The sequence below is a fragment of the Phyllostomus discolor genome, chromosome X, assembly GCF_004126475.2.
Source record: "Phyllostomus discolor isolate MPI-MPIP mPhyDis1 chromosome X, mPhyDis1.pri.v3, whole genome shotgun sequence".
Taxonomy (NCBI): Eukaryota; Metazoa; Chordata; class Mammalia; order Chiroptera; family Phyllostomidae; genus Phyllostomus; species Phyllostomus discolor.
Window position 1 is genome coordinate 94,362,832 of NC_050198.1, and position 21,472 is coordinate 94,384,303.

Here is a 21,472-nt window from a genome sequence, read left to right on the forward strand (position 1 = left end):
GTTCAGGAAGGAGTTACAGGCAGAGGGAACAGCAAATGCAAAGAGCCACAGACAGGAACCACCTTATCACATCCAACAAACAGCAGGGCCCCTGTGCCTGAAGCTGAAGGAATGAAGGGGAAAGGGGTAAGAAAAGAATGTGGAGAAGTAGGAGGGACCGTGTCCTATGGGACTTAGACCTCTGCTTTGAGTGGGATGGAAAGCCATTGAGGCTCCTGAGCAGAGAAGGTCAAGATCCCTCTTGCTGAATTCTGGTCAAGATGGAGGCATAGGTAGACACACTTCACCTCTTTGCACAACCATAAGAAGGATCACAACTAACCTCAAAACAAACAAAAAAAATCCAAAAATGCCAGAAAATTGAACCGTATGGAAGTCTGACAACCAAGGATTTGAAGAAGCCATATTCATTCAGATGGGTAGGAGGGATGGGGATGCGGGCCAGGGAAGAGAAGATGCAGCATGACACTGGCGAGGCAGTGGTAGCAAGGCAGCCCGACATTTCACATGTGGTGGATAAAATCACAAGGAATACCTTGGGAATGAGCAATCCCAGCCCCAGGCCAAGCAGTGCAGCCCAGGGTTCCAGTGCTGGGAAATAAAGCCTCATACCTTCTGGCTATAAAAACCAGTGGGGGTTAGGGCAGCAGAAAAAAACTTCTGGTCTCTTGGGAAAGGCCATTTAAAGGGCCTGTATAGTCCTAGAATGAACACAAACCCACCCACCCTGGGAACCACCACTGGGGCAGCAACTACAGGGATGTCAGTATGGGAAGGGGGTAACATGACTGGAAACAGGGCAAGTGCCAAGCAAGCCTCAGTGGTATTGTCCCCTCTCCAACCCCTACCTCACATTGCCTCACCATGGCTAATACCTAAGGCTCTGCCCCATACAACTTAAAAGGTGAGCTAAGACAGGGAATCAAAGCAGCTCTACCTCACACACAGAAACAAACACAGGGAGGCTGCCAAATTGAGGAGACAAAGAAAGATGGCCCAAATGAAAGAACAGAACAAAACTCCAGAAAAAGACTAAGCAAAATGGAGATAGCCAATCTATCAGATGCAGAGTTCAGAACACTGGTGATAAGGTTGCTTAGAGATCTCATTGAGTGCAGCAACAACATAAAGGAAGAAATGAAGGGTACACTAAATTAAATAAAGAAAAATCCACAGGGAACCAACAGTGAAGGGAAGGAAGCCAGGGTTCAAATCAATGATTTGGAACATAAGGAAGAAATAAACAATCAACCAGAACAGAATAAGGAAATAAGAATTCAAAAAATGAAGAGAGTTTAAGAAGGCTCTGGGACATCTCCAAAACGGCCAACATGTGAATCATACAGATGCCAGAAGGAGAAAAGGAAGAGCAAGAAATTGAAATCTTATTTGAAAAAATAATGGAAGAAAACTTCCCCAATTTGGCTAAGGAAGTAGACATACAAGTCCAGGAAGCACAAAAAGTCCCAAACAAGTTGTACCTAAAGAGGACCTCACCAAGACACATCATAAGTAAAATGTCAAAGATTAAAGATAAAGATAGACTCTTAAAAACAGCAAGGAAAAAGCAGAGAGTTATGTACAATAGACTTCCCATAAGACTGTCAGCTGATTTCTCAAAAGAAACTTTGTGTATAAGAAGCATTCAAAGTAATGAAAAACAAGACAAGAACAACCAGGATTACTCTATCCAGCAAAGCTATCATTTAAGATGGAAGGACAGATAAAGTGCTTCCCAGGCAAGGTAAAGCTAAAGGAGTTCACCCTCACCAAGCCTTTATTATATGACATGTTAAAGGGACTTATCTAAGAAATAGAAGATCAAAACTATGAACAGTAAAATGACAATAAATTCACAGCTATCAACAACTGAATCTAAAAAAGAAAAACAAACTAAGCAAACAACTAGAACAGGAACAGAATCACAGAAATGGAGATCACATGGAGGGTTATCAGCGGGAAGGGGGAGGGGGAGAATGGGGGAAAAGGTACAGGGAATAAGAAGCATAATTGGTAGGCAGAAAATAGACAGGGAGAGGTTAAGAACGTGCAGGAAATGGAGAAGCCACAGAACTTATATATATGACCCATGGACATGAACTAAGGGGAGGGACAGCCAGAGGGAAGGGGGGTACCAGGTGGAGGGAGGCAAAGGGGGAAAAATTAGGACAGCTGTAATAATAATCAATAAAATGTACTTTAAAAAATCCCTCTTGCTGCTGTGTGGAGAACAGACTGTAGAGTACAGGGCACAGGGGAGCAAAGTGACCAGTCAGAGGGCTGCAACAGTGATCTAGGTAAGAGGTGACAGTCACTTGGACCAGCATGGTGGCTGCAGAAGTGGTGAGACATGGTTTCGATCCTGGATGTATTTTAAAGAGCAAGCTGACAGACTTTGCTGATCAGCTGGACACAGGATGAGAGAGAAAAAGAAAGATGAAGGCAAGGTTTTTGGCCTGAGAAACTGGGTGAACAGAAGTGTCGTTTACTAAACTTGGAAAGCTGGCGGAGGAAGGGAGACAGGGGACAGGTGCCTTATTTGTGCCAAGTTCAGGGAAGAGGCCTGCAATCGCTCCTGGAACCTTAGGGCTCAGCTAGATTGCTTGCTGGTGGAGGTGGAGCGTGCACAGAGAAGGTCGAGGCAATGAACATATTTTACTGGGTAAGAAATTAACAAACTGTACCAGGTTTCATGTGTATCTGCCCACTTAACCTTCAGTGAGCACAATATCAAAGCTGAATTTCATAATGCAGCATCCAAGTCTGGCTCCCATGACCTCAGCAATTTGATCCTGTTCTATTCTCCTAGTTCCCATCAATGCCTTTGCACGTACTGTTCCCAATACCTGGTGAATGCGGGCCTTTACCTCAAAAGTCACTTCCTCCTATCTCCCGCTTGACTGTATTAATGTTTGCTCTTCTATCTCTGCTATCCCCATCTGAGGTCTTGGTGACTACAGCAGGGCCAAGCAGGAGCTCAACTCACATTTGTGGCCTGAGGGAACAACCGTGTAGGAATAACAGCCAGCCCTGGTGCGCCCACCCCAGTGGGTCGGGAGGCCTGACTTCCCACACAGTCATATGTGACAATGAGGAAAACAGGGCCAAGAAGGTGAAGTCAGGCTTGGAACTGGACTCAGATTGGAAGGCTGACTCCATCCCCCAAGCAGCACAGAACAGGGGTCAGAGAAGAGTAATTACTCACATGTGTACAGCACTTGAGAGTTTATGGCCACAGACATTATCTCATTCAACCCTGGCACAACCTCATAAGGTAAGTATCCTCATTTTCCCCACTTCACATCGAAGGAAACTGAGGCCCAATGAGCTAAAAGCCACATGTCCAAGGTCACACAGCCAGGAAGTGGCAGCTTCAGGACTTGAACCACAGTCAATCTGATGGCAGATCCTCATGCTCTTGATATCAGACTAGGCCAAACACCTCCAGCTGGCTGGACAGCCATTTTCCTCTATCACTGCTGTGTTCCAGCTGACAGTAGCAAAAAGTGGTATTTACCCATCCGCTCAGACAAGGGAAGGCACGGGCCAGGAAGCACGGGATTCAAACATGGCAGGGAAGCATCCATATTCAAAACCCCAAAGGTAACACTTGGACGAGGTCTGAAGAAAATGCATGCAAAATGCAGAGGCTGTGAGAATCTCCCTCCTTCAGGAGTTCTCCAAAGGCAAGCCCCACTGGGCCTGTGGAGGGTCTTCCCAGCCCTGTAAGGGGGGGCAGTTCCCTCCCATTCCCCCAGCCCAAAGCCCCCCAGGAAAATCTCTTGTGGGGGTTATGCATTCTTTTCAGGTGGGTACTGAGCCTTCCCACCTGTCGGTCCAGTTCCCCTGTGTCACTGACTCACACCTCCACCGCTTAGTGTGGCCTCCAGATGGCTGGTCACTTATGCCTTAGTCCCACTTTGGGCCCTTTTCTTTATCATTTGATTTCTTTTCCTTTCCTTACCTTGTTTTGTTCTTGGGAATACCCACTTTCTCTCTAGCCCTCTCCCTCTCTTTCTCCTTCTCTCTTTTTCTCTCACTCTCGCTCTTTCTCATGCTCTCATTTGTCCTTTCTTTCTCTCCCCATTGAATACATTTCTTTCTGCTCAGTCTGCCTGTCTCTTTTCCCCTGACTCTAACCAGGTATTGCTATACAGTACTAGCTTCCTCCTCTGTAACAGTGAGAGGTCAGATGAGGCCACCTCTCCAGTCCCCACCAGCCCGGACAGTGAGCTTTGAGAAAGGCAAGACCCTTGGAAGGGAAAGGTAGCTAGAGAGTGGGAAAGAGAATCCGGCAGGACTGTATGCAAATTCCAGTGTCCTCACTTGCTAACTATGTGACCTCAGCAAGGTGACCTTGCCTCACCACCCTGAGCTTCCTCCCTTTGTCTGTAAAATGGGATTGATAATAATAGTGACAATCTCACATAAGGGCAGGGGGCGGTATAAGAATTGATCTTGTTCAAGAATGGGAAAGGCCTTTCTGGACTATAAGAGGCAGGTCCCAGTAATTGTTACTTAGGAGGCTGGTCACTAGCAGAGGCTCTAGGACCAGTCTGCCTGGTTTGAATCCTCAGCCTAAAAAACATACAGGGTGTAGATCATTGGCAAACTGTCTAACATCTGTATACCTCAATTTCCCTATTGGCAAAAGAAGAATGAGGTAATAATTGTACAGCAGGTCCTCAAATAACATCATCTCATTCAACATCATTTGTTATAACCTTGATGAGATGCCATAGAAACTTAACTCTTGTTTACATCAATTAGCCTACGGTAAAATGGATTTCCTTATACATCATTTTGCTTACAGTCCAAGAACCTATTGATGACAGTAAGTGACTTACTATACTGGCTTAACACAAGTCTTTATGGGGATTAGATGAGAAAGATGAGAGAGCAAGTATGGAGTACTGAGGACAGTGAGAGTCTGTAACCTAGTAAGTGCTCAGGAAAAAATGTGACAACTGATGTTTTTAATCAGAGTTAGTAGGAATAAAAACTCTCCTTAGGTGGCTGGTGTTCTGAGTGGTACAGGGCCACTGCAGGAACCTAACCTGTTTGTGTTGATCCAGACTCATCTCATTGCAGGATCTCCAAGTATGCTTCAGCAGGTGTGCTGCGCACGGGGCTGGGGGGGGGGAGGTTGCTGAAATTCAGCCTGTGTTCCTCTTGCAAAGCCATGTGCCCTGGGGTGATGGTTGTGTAAATCCCTAAGGGAGCAGCACCTGTTTCTGATTGGCCCTCAGGTGCTTTCTCGAGATTGGCACGAGGAGATTGTACGTGCTAGCTGGGGAGCATTGTCTTCCTGTCAAAGCAGGAGAGAAACCTGGGGTAACTGGCCTGTGGTCCTCTCTTCATGGCTGGCGCCCCTGACCCCTGAGGTACTCTAGATCCTCATTCTCTCTCCAGCTGTGATAGCTGAGGCCCAGAGGGACAAGTCTCTGGAATCTGGACAAATAGTTTCAGCCCATCAGGCAGTACATGCAAAATAAATCCTAACCATGTTCACACAGCCATGTTTGTGTGAGCTGACTGCAAACCCAGAGTTAAGGGCCAAGAGAGGCAATAGGGGCTGCTGGTCCAAGCTGGGAAACTTATCCATGCCAGCCGAGGCTCTGATTAGTGGAATACTGGGGTCCATGGATAAATGATGAGTGCTAGTTTGAATGTTCAGATGCCATGGGATTGGGAAGCTGGGAGGATCGGACTGCAGAGCCCAAGAGAGGTGCGTGAAGGGAAATGCTCCCAGCATGGGGGTGAGATTGGGGGCCAAAGGGCTGCCACACGACCTTAGGATTGGGGTAAAGAGAGCAATTTCAGCCTGACGCTGCAGCAGGGCCGGATTAAAATGGCTTCACCTTTTTAGGACCAAAGTAGGCTGAGAGACACTGCGCTTGCCTAAGATGGCAGATGGCAGAAAAGGGAAAGCAAATAAGACCCCAAAGGCCTGTGATCTCGAAGAAATGAAACTAAGGGAGGCCTGGTGTGCTTAAGGCCTAGCCAAAATGTATTTAGCAAAGTGAGATGAGGCCCTTGTCATTACCCGGCATGGGCAAATGTATGGACTGAGACCCTCTCACACTGCCCTTCAGGGTTTGAAGCATGTGTCCATCACCGTGCTGGGCTGGAGGGGCCAGGGAAGGGACAGGGAAGGGACAGAAAGGGAGAGCTGTGGTGGAAAACCAGTGTCCTATCCTGGGCCCTGAGGAGAAAGCCCCTCTCTGTGTTGGTGGAGAGGGGCAGGGGAAAGTTCCCCACAGTTTGGCCAAAAGTCATCCTGCCTATTGCTCTTTTTGACACAACCTCACACTTTCTTTCCAGTCCTATATTCCTGGCTGTGTGCAAGCTATTTCCACTTGGATGTTCTGCCAACAGCTTAAACTAAACATGCTTAAAGCAGAGTTTCTCTTCCCCCACAAAGCCTCACACCTTCCCAAGGCCTCCAGCTTCACTGCTGACACCCGAACAGCCCAGGGCCTCGCCAGGCTGGCTGCTTCTTTCTCCCCTACCCTAGTACCTCTCCCCCTCCCTGCCTTTGAACCCTGTGCTCTTCCCTGGGTAACGCTTTTCAGAGTCACCTTTGTCATACCCAGGCTGCAGCCCTCTCCCACCTGTACCTCATCCCTGGAGATTCCTGCCACAGCCCCTAACTGGACTCTTGACTCAGCATCTCTCCCTCAGCCTGGGCCATGCATTCATCCTGGCCACATACATTGACCATTTACTGCAGCGGGTCTGGTGGAGCACCCATTCTACAAGAACAAAAAGCGGAGACACAGATAACAGAGGAACAAGGAGCCTACTGGCAAGAGTGAGTCAGACCTGGCTGTGAATCCCAGATCTGCTACTTACTAACTGTGTGATCTTGGGCTTGTTATTTCACCTCTCTGTGCCTCATTGTCCTTGTCTCTGAAATGCGGTTGACAGTGTTGACTTCCTAGGGTTCTGGTGAAGTTGAATGCTCAAAGGGAGCACAGAGAAGTGGCACACATTAGAATGCCATCCCCAAAAAGCTGCAGTGGGCAAAGCCATGGAGGCTGTTTCCAAGCACGTGGAAGGCTGGGTGGCCACGGTTGTTTGTATATATGTGGTTTTATCATTATGTATAAAAGCAGGAAATCAAGTAGGGAATCAATTCAACTGGACCCAATTCTTGGCCCTTTCCAAACTTCCCCCACCCCCTTGTGTAAACAGGAAACCAAGGCCGCAATCTATGAAGCTGACTGGAGTGCCCAAGGATGCCCTGATATCTCCCCATTCTCGTCTCAGTTTTCTGTTTCTCAAGGCCCTTTCCCAAGTGCTAATCTTGTCCCCTCTCTTCTTCGTCTTTCCTTTTCGGTCCTCCTCCTCCTCCTCCTCTTTTTTAACACAGGAGCAGAAGCTAGTGCCTGTCCAAGCCGGCTGGCCTGGGGCAGAGGAATGTGGCCGCTCCCTGGGCACTGGGTGGCCAGGCCCAGGCGCTCACTCAGGCTGGCAGGCAAGGAGCTGGGGAGGCTCCCGCACCTTGCTCCGAGGGGCTGGAAAGCACTACAGACGTTAGCTCATCACTCCCTGGCAGAGGCCCACCAGTCTGCTATTCTCCCTAGCATCTTCCAGATGGGGAAATGGAGGCACAACCACACTTGGTGTGGTTGCAGACTTGCAAGATCCCAAGGGGTCTTCGGGCTGGGTCTCCAGATGAAGTGAGGTGAAAAGGCCATATGGACTTCCCCAAACATAGTTGCATTGTATGGGGCAAGGACAGATATGGGAAAGAACTGTGGCCCAGACTGCAGGATCTGAAAGGGGCACCAAGGAAGAACGGGAGGGTGCTGGCAAGGATGCACCATCTCCTCCCAAGCCCCCACACATGAAAGAGCCCCCAAGCAGCTGCAGCTTTGCTCAGTAGCCTGTTAAAATGACTCACCACTCTTTCCTGAAACGTTTGCCTCGCCCATTACCTCTGGAGTAAGAGGCAGCCCAGATCAAGTCTGCATGACCAGACACCAAAGAGTTAATTTGGATTAGGTTGCCTGGATTATTATGTTTTCCTCCCCATGCTTTTCTGTTATTTCCAAATTCTGTGCAGGGAACAGTTATGACATTTATAACCAAACAAAATGTTAACTATTTTTAATTATTAAAAAGAAGAAGCAACTGGAATATGGTGATGAGCCCTGGGCTTGCAGTGAGGAGCCCAGGTCACCCACTCTCTCGCTCGCCATGGTGTCACCTAGGACAAGTGACTTCACCTCTTTGAATCCTAGTTTTCTATAAAATGGACATAACCCCACAGGGTTAGCATAAGATTGAAAGAGATAATGTATGTGAAAATGCTTTTAAAAATATTTATGGAACTCTTCAAACATATACACAAGTAAACACAATGAAGAAGGCCATGTATGCATCTCATTTTATCCATATTCCCACCCACTTAACCCTACCCCCACCAGATTGTTTTAAAGCAAATCCTAGACATGCACTTTTCCCATCAATACTTCCTTATTGAACTGATTTTTACATTTTTATAATTAAAAAAATAATACATGGTGTCTGTAAAAACAACTGGAAAATGAAGAAACCTTGCATAAAGGAGAAAACAAGTCACCCCCACCTCCCAGAGACAGCCCTGTTTTGGAGTAGCCTATTATTTATTCCATGCACATATAGCTATATACATATACACATAAGAGGGATCCTACTGCATATGCCATTTGTAGGTATCACTTTATTTTAATTATAAAAGTAATAAAATCATATTATGGAAAATTACCCATAATCCTTTACCATCTAATATAAAAACTTAATATTTTCATATATCTTCTTCACATTTTTTTCAATTTATATACATACTTCTAACACAAGTGGGATCATACTGATTATCCACTTTCCCCAATCTGAATCTGTTTTAATTGTAAGAAAATAATATAATCATGTTGCAGAAAAATAAAAGAAAAAGAAAAGAAAAATAGCACCATCATCTCACTATTCAATTATAATCACTGTTATCATTTTGGTGTATTTACTTCCCATATTTCTTCTTTGCACATAAAATTTTAACAAAAGTGGGGGCATACTGTTTATGCAATTCATTAACTATAAACTTACATTTAATTATAAGAATAATATTGTATGCCATGGAAAAAAGAGAAAAAAATCACTCATAACCCTACCACCCCACAGACTATGTTGCTGGTGTTTTCCTGACCATCACTTCATTACCCATATTCATACAGAGCTGGAAAGGTACCATTTAATATTCTAGACTTTGTGCCCTTTGCAACTTAGCATCATCATATTTATGCAACTTTGTACCCGGAGTTTTTTTAGTTTAATATTTTGTAGTGAACATTTTCCCATAAATGAGTTTTAGAAATCAGTTGGTTTAGGGGTTTTGTTGTTGTTGTTGTTGTTTTTGAAGTGTCAAGGTCTCAAGGGACACTTTCTCACCATGAACATTTATGTTTTTTATAATTTTTAAAGGTTTTATTTTATTTTTAGAGAGGGGAAGGGAGGTAGAAAGAGAGAGAGAGAAACATCAACGTTTGGTTGTCTCGCATACGCCCCCCAACTGGGGACCCAGCCTGCAACCCAGGCATGTACCCTGACTGGGAACTGAACTGACAACCCCTTGGTTGACAGGCCAGCACTCAATCCACGGAGCCACACCAGCCAGGGCTCACCATGGACTTTTAGATTGCTTTCTATTTTTCACTATTACAAACAATTCTGCTCCAAACATTCTTGAACAAAGACTTATGCTTTTTAACTTTTCAACACACATATTGAGTATATGTTTCTGGAGACTATTTTGGACGTTTATGGCTGTCCGGAAAAAAAGCGATCATCTTGGATTGGTCCCTAATTTACTCCTGTCATGTGGCTTAAACCCCTTGGTTCTGGAGGGCGGGATTTTGAGAACAAATCTGCATTTTCCTCTCCCTCCCCTTCCTGAGTTTATAGACCTCTTTCACCTCCTCTCAGACTGGTTTTTTTTTTTTTTTGGTATTAATCATTCAGCAAGTATTATTGTATCTGAAGTGTGTGAGCTGAGGCAGGGCTAGGAGGTGAAAGAAGAATCAAAAGGCAAAAAACAGCACTTTTTGACCACTTACTACACAGCAGGCACCAAACAGGCTACGCTTTTTCCTTCAGTCCTTGCAATAACTCCACAGAGTTGGTACCATTATTCCCAGTTTAGCAGATGGGAAAACTAAGGTCCTAACAATGAAGCCACGTGGCCTAACATCACACAGCTAGTAAACAGCAAAGTAGGGATTTAAACCCAGGCAGATTGACCCCTGAACCTGTACTCTGGACACAGCCTAGATGCTTCCTTACCCTCCCAGGCAGCGAAGTGTAGGGATGAGAGTAAGGACTTTGCAGACAGCTTAACCCGACTCGAACACCCACCTCCTGGCCGTGTGAACTTGGACAAATCTCTGAGACGGCGTTTCACCTTTGGTAAATCCTGCCTCACAGGTGGGTCTTAAATGGGATGATGGATGGGAACATGCCAGGCCCAACACGGGCACACAGAAAGTTCTTGCCCGGTGACCATCCTCGTCCTCTACTTGCTACGCGAGCTCGAAGTCTAGTTGCCAAGTTGTAGAGAAGAGTTCAGCGGAGAGCTCTGAGCTCGGCTGGAGCTGACTAGGAAGTCAGAAATCCGGGGCTTATTTGCAGAGAAATGCAAATGTCTCCTTTGCGCTCTCCCAGCCTCTGCAACTAACCTCCTCTCCCATCTCCCCCCAAAAGAAAGGGGTGGCTTTTGTGCTCCAGAGCCGAGCCCTTTGAAGCCCCTCTTTCCTGCTCCCCGGGAGGTGGACAGTAGAGATGACAGGAAGTCACCAGTGGGAAGACCCTTTCTGGCATGTGGGCACAGAAATGGGGCGGAGGGCGCTCTTTTTTCTGCCCTTCAATGGTCCGGATGGGGGAGGGGATGGCTGTTGAGCAACTGCTCCGGAGACACTCCAGAAGCCCAGATGAACATATGCCTCTTTCTAACAATTGGCCTGGGAACCATCCAATAGATGGAGGGCGGATTCGCCACCTCCCGGATCCGGAGCCTGCAACGAAGCCGCTGCTGCCGGTTCTAGATCTGCTCCCCATTGAGGGCTGAGGGAGAGGATAGGTCGGAGTTCCAAAGTAGTAACGCACAATTTGAAAACCTAGGGTCCCTCGCCTCAGGCAAACACAGAGATGGCTTGAGGGTGTATTTTATACACAAACTCTGAAGGGTTTTATTGACTCGAAATATCCCGCCTTTTATCATAGGGAAACTGGGTAACAACCCACGATCTTTGGGTAAAGTGAGAAAGGGCAGCAATATTGTGATTGTTACTGGGTTTTGTGTTGGGGTTGGGTGAGGGGAAGGAATGAAGACGCACAAGGCTGGAGGACGAGTTTACCTGGAGTCCATAGAACTCGCCCTAGCTTCCTCCAAGCCTCAAAGAAGGGCCTTGACCTGCCCCTCTGTTTGCTGCCCATCTTTGTGTCAGTAAGCAGTTCAGTCCGTCCGCAAACAGAACTTTGTTCGAAGAGCAAATGCAAGGCACTTGGGGATTAAAGAAAGGCAAGAAGAGATAAGGGGGGCGGGAAGAACTTTGGGTCTTCAAATCCAATTAAGAAGACAGAAAGCATACATAGTGAATATATATGCCTTGGTGTCATCCCCCCCTTTTTCATAACATTGGGACTTTTTAAAAGAGCATGTTTTATAAACAGTGTAAACTAAGTAGTTGTTGCTGAAAGGGGCCATAAAAGGGAGTGTGGTAGAGGGGTAATCTTGGTGGCCTTCCTGTAAGAGGTGAGACAGAGCTTCTTGGCTACAAGGAACATGAAATGAGATGGAGAAGGCTGGACCTCTTTCCTGTAAAGATTTGTAAAATAACACCCCAACGTGGGAAAGGTGTGCTCCAAATGCAAGATATTCTTGCTGGATGTGAAAGATTGTATAGTCATAATAAAATAACCTGGCATCTTGGGAAGGCAGGAAGAATCCTGCGAGCCCAGGGGCAAGCCGTTCATTCCCTGCTCCCTGGTCTTTGGCTTTTTGGCATGCCCCTTGAGCTGGTCCGGGAGGGCAGTATATTTCTGTGTCGCATCCTGCCAGCCTCCATCTGCCCTGGATAACCATGAGAGAGTACGTGAAACCCAACCCGGCTCAGGCCTTCGAGGGACGCCACCGCTGCCAGCACATAGGCCCTCAAGGAGGCTCTGCCTGGAATCTGGCGTCTTTAAGGGGAAAGGGGAGCCCAGTCTCGTCTCTTCGACAACCGAGATAGTGCAGCCCTAGGGGGCAGACAGGCTCCAGAAAGCCCTGGAGAGAACACAATCGTGCCCCCTCCCTGGCACCGTCCCTTGTGCGCCCCCTGGTCGAAGTCACTCCCTGAGTCTATAGCTCTCCCCTCAAACCCCTCTTGAAGCCCTCTCAGGCCATCCGCTAGATTTAGGTCAGAAAACATACACTAACAGCTTTCCTTCGCCTCAGCGAAATTACTAAGTGGAATTTACTGGGCAAGTCCATGCAGAGCGGTAGGGAGAGACTACGTCCCGGACCCCGGGTCCCGCCAGTTTTAGAAGCACAGGCATCAGATGGGAACTCGGGGTTCGGGGTGCCAATGGCCTGGGCCCGCCAGCCCCATTCCGAGAGCTGTGGCCCGTCCCCAGCGCTGCCGGACCCCGAGGGGCCGCTCGCACTCCGTTCCCCAGCCGGCCCTTTGCTTTCACACGATCCGATCCGCGGCGACTGCACCAGCTCGAGCGCCTTTTAAAGGGCCACACACGCTAGCCACCGCTATAAAAATGTTCCCAGCGGCACAGCTGCAGAAGGGATACGGGTGAGCTGCCCGAGAGGAGGCTCACTCTCCTCCCAGCAGTCCGTCCGCAGCCCGCAGACTGAGGCTCAGTCCTGACGAGGAAGGAGAAGGCTGAGGAAGGCACAGCACCAGCTCTGGCCCTGGGTAAGTATCCAGTTCAGATTTTGCCATCAACTCGCCCACGAGCCAGGACATGTGCTAATAATGCCCTAAGCCGGTTATAAAGACGTGGAAATTGAGGGGGAGAGGGAAAAAAGGGGGGAAAGGGGTCTGTCCTTTCTGGGATTCCTTGCCGAAGCCAGCCTGCTGCCGAGTGCGTGTGCGTCAGGGCTCTCCGGGCGGCAACGGGGGCTTGAGAGCCGGGTACCCCCGCACCGGGAAGGGAGCGTGGCGGCCACCGCTGCTACCACCCCGGAGTCAGGCGCCGAAGCCGCGGGCGGGCGGGCGGGCGGGCGGACGCGGGCCGGGGCCGCTTGGCGCGGCACGGTGCGGCGCGGTGGCGGGGCGGCGGTGCGGGCTTTTCCCAGGCGCCCCGGGGTCGGGTGGCACTGAGCGCGCGACCGGTTCGCGGCGGTGGCGGCGTGCGTGCGTGCCAGGGGCTGGGGGCTCTGCCATTTCGCCCGCGGCTCACCGGGTTCCGCGCTTCCCTCTCCAGGGCAGGCAGCTTCGCTGAGGTAAGCCGGGCCGCCCGGTAGGGCGCTGGGCTGGGCGGAGGGGCCGGGGACTCCAGTGGAGCGGGCTGGGGGAGCGGGGAGCGGGCGGCGGCCGCGCGGGCCGGGGGGCTCTGAGGGAGTTGTTTTCTGTTTGGAAGCTGCTCTGCTGGGGGTGGAGGGGCCACCGCCCGCCCGCCCGCCAGTGAGCCGGTTCGCTCTCCAGCGCTCCCGCCTCCCGGCCAGCCGCGCCAGGCGCCCGCTTCTCCCGGGGAGACGGCAGTACCTTTTCTCCCCGCGCCCGCGCTTTCTCCAGCTCGGCTTCCACGGACTTTGCTAATCTCCCGGACCGCATCTGGACGCTCCGGCTCCGGGGCTGCACAAAGCTCAGGTTTCCTTTGGGGGCTGCAGGCAAGGGGGGCTTTTCGGGCCGCGTTCAGGGGAATTGCGGGATGCAAGTTAGCGAATTTGGGCAACTTGCCTCTACTATCTAGTTGACCTCTGCTCTCCGCCCGCCCCCCCCCCACAACACACACGCCCACACAGCCACGCACACCCGCGCACACACCCCTCTCCTTTATAAATCAGCGCAGCTGAGCCCAGCCGCTCTTGGAGTCTCTGCCTCGAAGAGCGCTGGACTTGGAGTCAGAGAGACGTGGCTGCGAATTCCTAGCGCTGTGACCTTGGGCAAGTTACCGAACCTCTCGGAGCCTCTCTCACTCTTCTGGTAGCGGGGTTAGAGCACTGGCCACAGGCGGCCTGGCGAAGGGGTAGGCTCAGCCTGCGGCCGTGTCGCGTGCTCAGCGGGCTCTCAGTAAGTGTTGGTGAGGCTCAGGAGTGGCCGCCGCTGGAGCCTGAGTTCGCCCCCGAGTGCGGGCACACCGCGGGGCCGAGACCCCGCTCCCCTGCCCGCTCGTTTGCGCGGTCTCTGCGGTCGGTGACTGACACAGCGCTTGCGGGAACGGACGCTCTCAGCCCTGGTGGCCTGGGTGCTCGCGCCCACTGTGCAGGGATGCTCCAGGCCGCCCCCGGCGCGGACGGCTCTACCTGGGATACGGCAAGGAGGGCAGCCGAGCTGTCCGCAAACAACGGGCCTTTAGTTTTCAGGTGGCAAAACGGACTGGTCTAGGTTAGAGCGCGTCTGAGCCAAGCCGCAGTACTGCTTGGATTTTTAAATTTCTCCTCAGTGAGAAAATAGCAATCGGGATGGAACCATCCCGTTGGCAGTGTTTTAACTTTTGGTTCTCCAACAGGTCAAAGAGGAGGCCCTCTTACCTGCCTCTCCCTTCTTTCTTCTTCCTCTCCCCTCCCCATCCCCATCTAGGCGGGAGGGGGCCGCCGGGCCACGGGAAGGTCTGAAGAGAAGGTTGGGCGGGAACTGGTAGACAGCCCGCGAGGCACCAGTGTGTGAGGAGGCACTTGTTGCTCTGGGTTGCCCGGTCGCCTCTCGCAGCCGTATCACAGTGGTCAGCTCGTGGCTTGGAGAGCAGGCTGGGACGTTTCCGAGCTGCCAAGTTTTGCCTTCCAACGGGCTGGGTGGCGGAGTGGAGACAGAAAATCGGGCAAGTAGGGGTAGGGATTCCGATCGAAATGCGATTGCCTCTTCAGACGGGACTGAGCGCCCACGGAGCACAGACCCAGGCGGGGCTTAGGCAGGTGTGGGGGGGAGGGGAGCAGTGATGGGAGGCAACAGATCTGAATGAAAACAGGGTCCCATTAATCGGGGTCTCCCAGCCTGAAGGGAGGAAATACAGTTAAAAAAAAAAAAAAAAAAAAAGTCTTCCCCGGGACCTGATATTAAAAGAGATACTTTTTTCTGGTGCGCTTTTTTTTTTCCCTATTCCTCTTTTCCCTCCCCTTTTTGTTATTGTTGTTGCTACTGTTGTTTCTTCTTTTGTACATTCGGGTGCCCGGCGACACAAAGACGGAGGGCTGTATAGGAACCGGGAAAGATGGGCAGAGCCCCTCAACACTTAGGACGTGAAAGCTGCTTGATAGTGAAGGTGCTGGGCTCTGGAAGACACATGGATTAGACTTCGTATCTCGTGATCACTGACTTGAAATGTTACCGGTTTACCTCAGAGAATAAATAGGGCTCCAAAAAGCAGTGGTGCTGGCCACCCAGAAACTGATATTTTTTCTCATGTTTTGTTCCCCACTTGTTCCTTCCTCTATTTTTCTTGCCTCCCTCTCCTACAAATAAGTGCTGTGAAGATGATAAACAGAGGTAGTAAGTGGCCACTTTCTAGAAGAGTCTGAACAGATTCTTAATGACCACTGGAGGAGGGAGTTGTCAAGGAGAATTCTAGCCTTGTTGGAAAGAATAGAGATGCTTTTTAAGGTGCTGAAGATTCTTTGGGGCAAACTGTTTTTATAAATATGAAATTCGACATCTCTAATTCATCAAGAAGGCTAGAATATATGAGGCTTTAGAAAAACAAGCTGCTAGGAAAATAACTTGAGAGTTTTCAGGTGAGGGGATTTTTTATTTTCTGATTTGGGGGAATTCTTTCCCCCTCATCCCCTCATCCTCTCATCCTTTGCCACTTGAACTAGGGAATTATCTCTTTGGAAACCATTTGAATCATTCTAGGTATAATTCAGTGGTCAGGTGAGGCCTGCGGGCATAAGAGTGCTAGATCCTGCTCCCAGAACCGCTGCTATCAGATAGGAAAGCCACTGAATCTCTGTGCCTGTTTCCCTCCAGGAAGAATTATTCCCTTCTGTCACTACACATGGGTGTGGCTGGGCTTGGACCAGTTTCCCCAGGGCTATCTTGGGGAGGAGGCTCGAGGCTGGGAGGAACTGGAGACATTCCTCAAGGCTCTCTTGGTGGGTTCAGAGCCCCCTGCCACCTTGATCAGCCTGGCTTTTCTAAGACTCACACCTGAACGAGTGCTTTGGAACTCCATGGCATTTGCCTTGGAGACTTACTCCTTCCCTGGGCTGCACCCTCCTGCTTTCTAGATCTTCCTTGCCCGGACTCCTTCCCACTTTCTCTCAGTCCCAGTGGAGACTGCAGCTCTCCAGCCCAGAAGCCAGCGGCCCATGGGGACAGTGTGCTACTTACTCAGGGACATTTCTGGCTTCAGAATCAGAAATAGTACCATCATGTACCCTCTTGGTGATGTGGGTAGCTGGCTACCTGGGCAGCACCTGGCTGAACCAAGCACCTTTCTTACTTTAGGCAAACAAAGTTCCAGCTTAAGCTCCTCCCCTGCTCAAGTGGCCTCTGGTCTTGTGTCTAACCCTGTTACCATCCTTGCCTTGTAGCTGTGTGGAATTGCTCTGTTTGGGGCCTTGATAGTGCTTTCTTGGCCAATGAGGCCTTTGCCCTTACCTCTTCTCTCTCACGTTACAGCGCAACAGCTCTAGCTGGCAGCACCACCTCCCAGCAGCTTGTCCAACTTCTGCCAAGGCTGTGAAATGCCAACCATGTCGAGGCCTGCACTTGATGTCAAAGGTGGCACCTCACCTGCGAAGGAGGTAACTTTGGCCATTTCACAAATGGAGACACTGAGACATGGAAAGATGAGCTGGTCTGGGGCCATGTTGTGTAGACCCTTCTAGGTGTGGTGTCTAGTGTCCTTTAGCAGAGAGGAGACAACAGGGCTTTCTCTGGGGAGAATGAGGAAGGTTTCTGCCTAAATGTGGTCAAATCGAACCCACTTGGGTTGTTGAAAGGTGGTAGGGCAGGGAGCAGAGAAGTAGAACTGGAACAAGACAACACCATTGAAAAGATTAATGTGAGACTGAGAAAAGGGGCATTTGCCCGAGTTAGAATGGTGAGATGGAGGGAGGGAGATGAAAGCAGCAAACCCACTAAGGATGGCAGGTGCTGAGCTCAGTGCTCAGAGCCATGGCAGCAAAAGGATCCTGAGGGTGAGAGCCAACTTTCCAGGGGGCGTTCTTGCTACTTCCCCACCACTATCCCCAAGTGAAGTGCATGTAAGAGCTTTTGGGGCCTGGTACTATACTTTGCCTTTCTCTGTCTTCTAGGATGCCAACCAAGAGATGAACTCTCTGGCCTACGCTGCTAACCTGGGCGTGAAAGATCGCAAAGCAGTAGCCACTCTGCACTACCCCGGGGTTGCCGCGAATGGAGCCAAGGCCAATGGGGCTCCCCCTGGTGCCTCAGGATCCCCACCTCCAATGGGTTCTCCTACTACCACCCCTCCCGCTAAACCCCCACCCTTCAACCTGCAACCTACCCCTCACCTTCTGGCTAGTATGCAGCTGCAGAAGCTTAATAACCAATATCATGAGGCCGCGGCTGCCGCTCCTGACCAACCCGAGGAGGCAGAATCCCAGGGGCCCCAACAAAACTGGGGCCCGGGGGCTCAGGTGGGAGGGGCGGAGGCTGGTGCCCAGGGTCCTGCTATCATTGACTCAGACCCGGTGGATGAGGAGGTGCTGATGTCACTGGTGGTGGAACTGGGACTAGACCGGGCCAACGAGCTTCCGGAGCTGTGGCTGGGGCAGAATGAGTTTGACTTCACTGCAGACTTTCCATCTGGCTGCTGATGGCCTCTGTCCCTAAAGGTGGAAGAATAAAGCCACCGATTCTGTTGTAAATAAAAATAAAAGTTACTTAGGTTAGCAATGGCAAATCGGAGTTGCTTTTCATTGATGTCTAAAAGTGCGTGGCGTGGCCTGATGTCGTTTCAGCAATTCTGAAGCCTGTGGTAGGGTTGTGGGTGGGGAGCTGAGCGGGATGGTGGTGGGATGGGAGGAATGGGGGAGACTGGAGGGGACTACTCACTAAATTCCTGCTGCCACTGCCATCACCATTATCTCTTCAGGGGCCCAAGTACTTAGCCTCATTGTCCTAAGACTCCAGGCACATTATGCTATTCAAGGATGAATACAGTGACTGCTTGGGGGCATTCTCAGAAGAAAGACTGATCCAGACCCTTCCTCAGCCTCTTTTCCACTTGCACATTTAAGTCTGAAGAGTTGCCTTAGCCACGTGGCACACAGTTCACCAACCCTAAAAGCCACCCCCACCCACTCTCTAGCCCCAGTCTAATTGACCCATTAAGGGTACCCCTTTACTCTTTTTTGCCTTTGACTTAAATAGAATCCTATGACCCGGGAGCTCCAATTTCTCCGGACAATTACAAAAGTTACAGACTCCCACTAGGATCTTGGTGCTTTCTTCCAGTGCCTCATAGTTGCTCAGTTCCTCCCTCCAAACCTGGTCTGAGTGTCTCCTGACTCCAGCCTCCCAGGCCCACCCTGCATGGGGACAGCCTGTTTATTAGGGCTGTCCTCTCCATCTTAGAGATACAGATCAGGGCTGGGCTTGAGTTCAGTGTCTGAGGATACAGCCTTTGCCCTTAGATTAGCTGCTGAGGAGGCAGTGGCTTCAGAAGCATGCCAAGTGACAAGACAGTAGCAATGTAACGGGATCCTGCCTTGGGGAGCGGGGGCAGTTCGACCCCATCCTCATGTTGGTACAACCCAAAGTTCTCTACCCACATCTTAGACTCCTAGAGACATCCTTCCTTAGACATTGTGAAAATCATTTGAATCAGCCCAGGACTAGCATAAGGACTGTCCTCCAGCAAGCACTTTGAAAGCTGGCAGAGACAATGCACTGGATTCCCACTCCCTGAGCAGCTGCTCCAGGCCAGGCACTCTGCTAGGAATGGGAGCACGAATTACAAATTACGTGAAGTTTGCACCTTTGAGGGGTTCCCCACCTAGAAGAAGAAAGACAGGCTCCAACAAATTACAAACACAATATTGCCTATAACACTTGAGGAAGGTGCTATTCGATACCAGGAAAGGAAACAGCTCCATCTGCCTGGGAAATCTGGGGAAGTCTTCCTGGTACTAAACTGGTTGGTGTGTTTGTTTTTAATATCTCACAAGTAGTAAGTACATGACACAATCTCTTTGTGAAAACCTTACAGATAAGGTTACACCCTTTGACCAACTCTGTCCCTCAATCTTCATCACCCCTGGCCCTGCAGAGAGGTAGCAACTGTTTGTGGTGTATCTTCAGTGGCCTTGCTCTGTGCCTTTACACAAACAATAGGATTTTTAAATAAGACTAGAGCCAGCCAAGGAAAGAATGAGTAGTGGGATAAGCTGTTATGCAGGCCACAGGTTGGTGAAGGGGGCTGTGGTGGCTAAAAACCAGAATTTTCATCTTCTAGGCCAAGTGAGGAGTATTCCTTTATCCTTAGTGCTGCCAGACCTGTAGCTGGTAGAGAATCTCTGGAAGTTTGTAAGAAAGAAAAAAATTAACCGACTTCGATTTTTAGGATGATTCAACTGAAGGTGGATGGTTAGATTTATCTAAGTCTGCAAACAGGGAGACATGGGGTTCTGAGGAACTGATAAGGCAGGAGTACAAAAACAAAGCAAAAAGAATGGAAGCTGAGGAAAAGGTGGATAAAACAGGGTGGGCCGGAGGGTTTGGAGGTCAGTGTCCGAAGAAGAGATAAGGATTGGGGGAGCAGGAAGTGAAGGGGAAGCAAGGGAAGCTGTGGTCAGAGGGTGGGTTTCAGGATCCAGACAGTCTAGTGACACAGGGCAGGTGTGGGCTCAGGAGTGGGGTCTAAAGCAGAACAGCAGGACATGGAAGGAGCTTAGACCTTTCTAAAAGGCTGGAGGGTTCCGGATCCCTCCCCTGCTGGGGCCTTCACAAAACATGATTCTGGCCAAACAAAACAAGTCAGCAAGCTGGAATGTTTGCCACCTTTGTCCTCCAGAGCCCCTAGGGTATCAGAAGCCCTTAGGGTGGGGAGAAGCCCAAGCTGGGGATCAGTGCCTCTCAGGGGGAAGGGCTGCCTTGGAATCACGGAAATGACAGGAGGGCAGCTGGGAAGCAGGTGGTGGCAGGGAATGGCCTGGACATCCTTAGAGAAGGTGCTTCCGAAGGAGGAGGGAAAACAAGAATTTGGGCATGGCAATCCTGCCTCCTGGTTCCAGAGGCCAGAAATGTGGCCAACTGAGCAGGTTCTTCTCCAGAGGGAGGGAGAGGGAAGGAAGGAGCAACCTCCATAGAGAGAGACCAGACTAAGCTGGGGTGAGGAGTAGGAGGGTGTGAGGCAGTAATTTTTTATTGCTGGAGAAGGGGCCAGATGGACGGAATTGTCACAGGGTGCAGTAGGGGACAGGCAGGGAAGCCTCTGTCCCTGCCCCACCATTTCATATTCAGGTGTCTCATAACACAACTAGACATGTCCAGTAGGTTACCAGAGTATTTCTGAAGCTAACTCCAAGTTTCTCCATAGAGGCTAGGAAGCAAGGGTCCCAGATGCACACCGGTAGGGAACACTTCCTGCCTCCAAGGAGCTTGCTTGTAGCCTAGAAGCAAATGAAGATGTGTGACTAAGAGCGCCTCCTAGAGACCAGGTACTTTGCTGCTCCCTAGGGGCAAATTAGGGCGACTGTCTCTGCTCTCAAGGAACTCACAGTCTAGTGATGGAGACAGCCATAGGTGGGGGACTGAAAGGAGGGCATGGCACAAATGGAAAGATCAGGGAATGGTGTAAACCAGAACCAAGCATTAGAAAACGTATGGCTTTGTCAGGGAAAGGTGGAAAATCCAGCAGCTTGATTTCCTTGAAGGGCAGAGGGCAGAGAGAAGATTGAGTTTGAATCAGATTTTGCACTGTTTCCATTTTATTCCACAGACTAGGGGGAACTTATTATTCAACAAACATGGATTGACCACCTACTACATACCAAGTGCACACTAAACACTGCAAATACACATAGTGAGCACATTGCCCTTTCTTTCGTGAAGTTTAACGTTTAGCAAGGAGATAGTCAAGAGTCAAATATCGTATGGATAATTACAATTACAAATTATGAGAAGAGACAGAAAGAAAAGGCACAGGTGCTATGAAAGAGTGTAATGAGGGGATTAATTTCAATTGTAGTATATCAGGGACGGCTTCCAAAGGTTTTGAATAACGGAGTTGAGTGGTCAGAGCTTGCGTGAGGAAAATGAATCAGGTGTGCATGGCAGACTGGAATTATGGTGATGCTGGAAAGCTGCTA

The 21,472-nt window shown here is 49.8% G+C and overlaps 1 protein-coding gene across 6 annotated transcripts; it reads left to right on the forward strand.

The window, feature by feature from the left end:
- Positions 1–12,726: 12,726 nt before the first annotated feature.
- Positions 12,727–18,063, forward strand: CITED1 (Cbp/p300 interacting transactivator with Glu/Asp rich carboxy-terminal domain 1). 6 transcript variants are annotated; one of them, XM_036016520.1, is made up of 4 exons: positions 13,084–13,122; positions 13,459–13,477; positions 16,815–16,939; positions 17,453–18,063. In XM_036016520.1, the coding sequence occupies exons 3-4, from the start codon at positions 16,880–16,882 to the stop codon at positions 17,975–17,977; spliced, it is 585 nt and encodes a 194-aa protein (XP_035872413.1). In that variant the 5' UTR covers positions 13,084–13,122; positions 13,459–13,477; positions 16,815–16,879; the 3' UTR covers positions 17,978–18,063. The 6 variants fall into 6 exon arrangements, with proteins under 6 accessions (XP_028378645.1, XP_035872414.1, XP_035872413.1 ...); XM_028522845.2 differs by lacking the exons at positions 13,084–13,122; positions 13,459–13,477 and adding exons at positions 13,757–13,844; positions 14,000–14,140; XM_028522844.2 differs by lacking the exons at positions 13,084–13,122; positions 13,459–13,477 and adding an exon at positions 12,727–12,947.
- The last annotated feature ends 3,409 nt before the right edge of the window (positions 18,064–21,472 follow it).

What these genes read in the sequence shown, in the direction of transcription:
- CITED1 (XM_028522844.2), top strand. Translation starts at nt 16,880, where the DNA reads ATGCCAACCATGTCGAGGCCTGCACTTGATGTCAAAGGTGGCACCTCA. An exon ending in GCACCTCACCTGCGAAGGAG is followed by an intron (nt 16,940 to 17,452) that starts GTAACTTTGGCC and finishes TCTGTCTTCTAG; the next exon opens with GATGCCAACCAAGAGATGAA.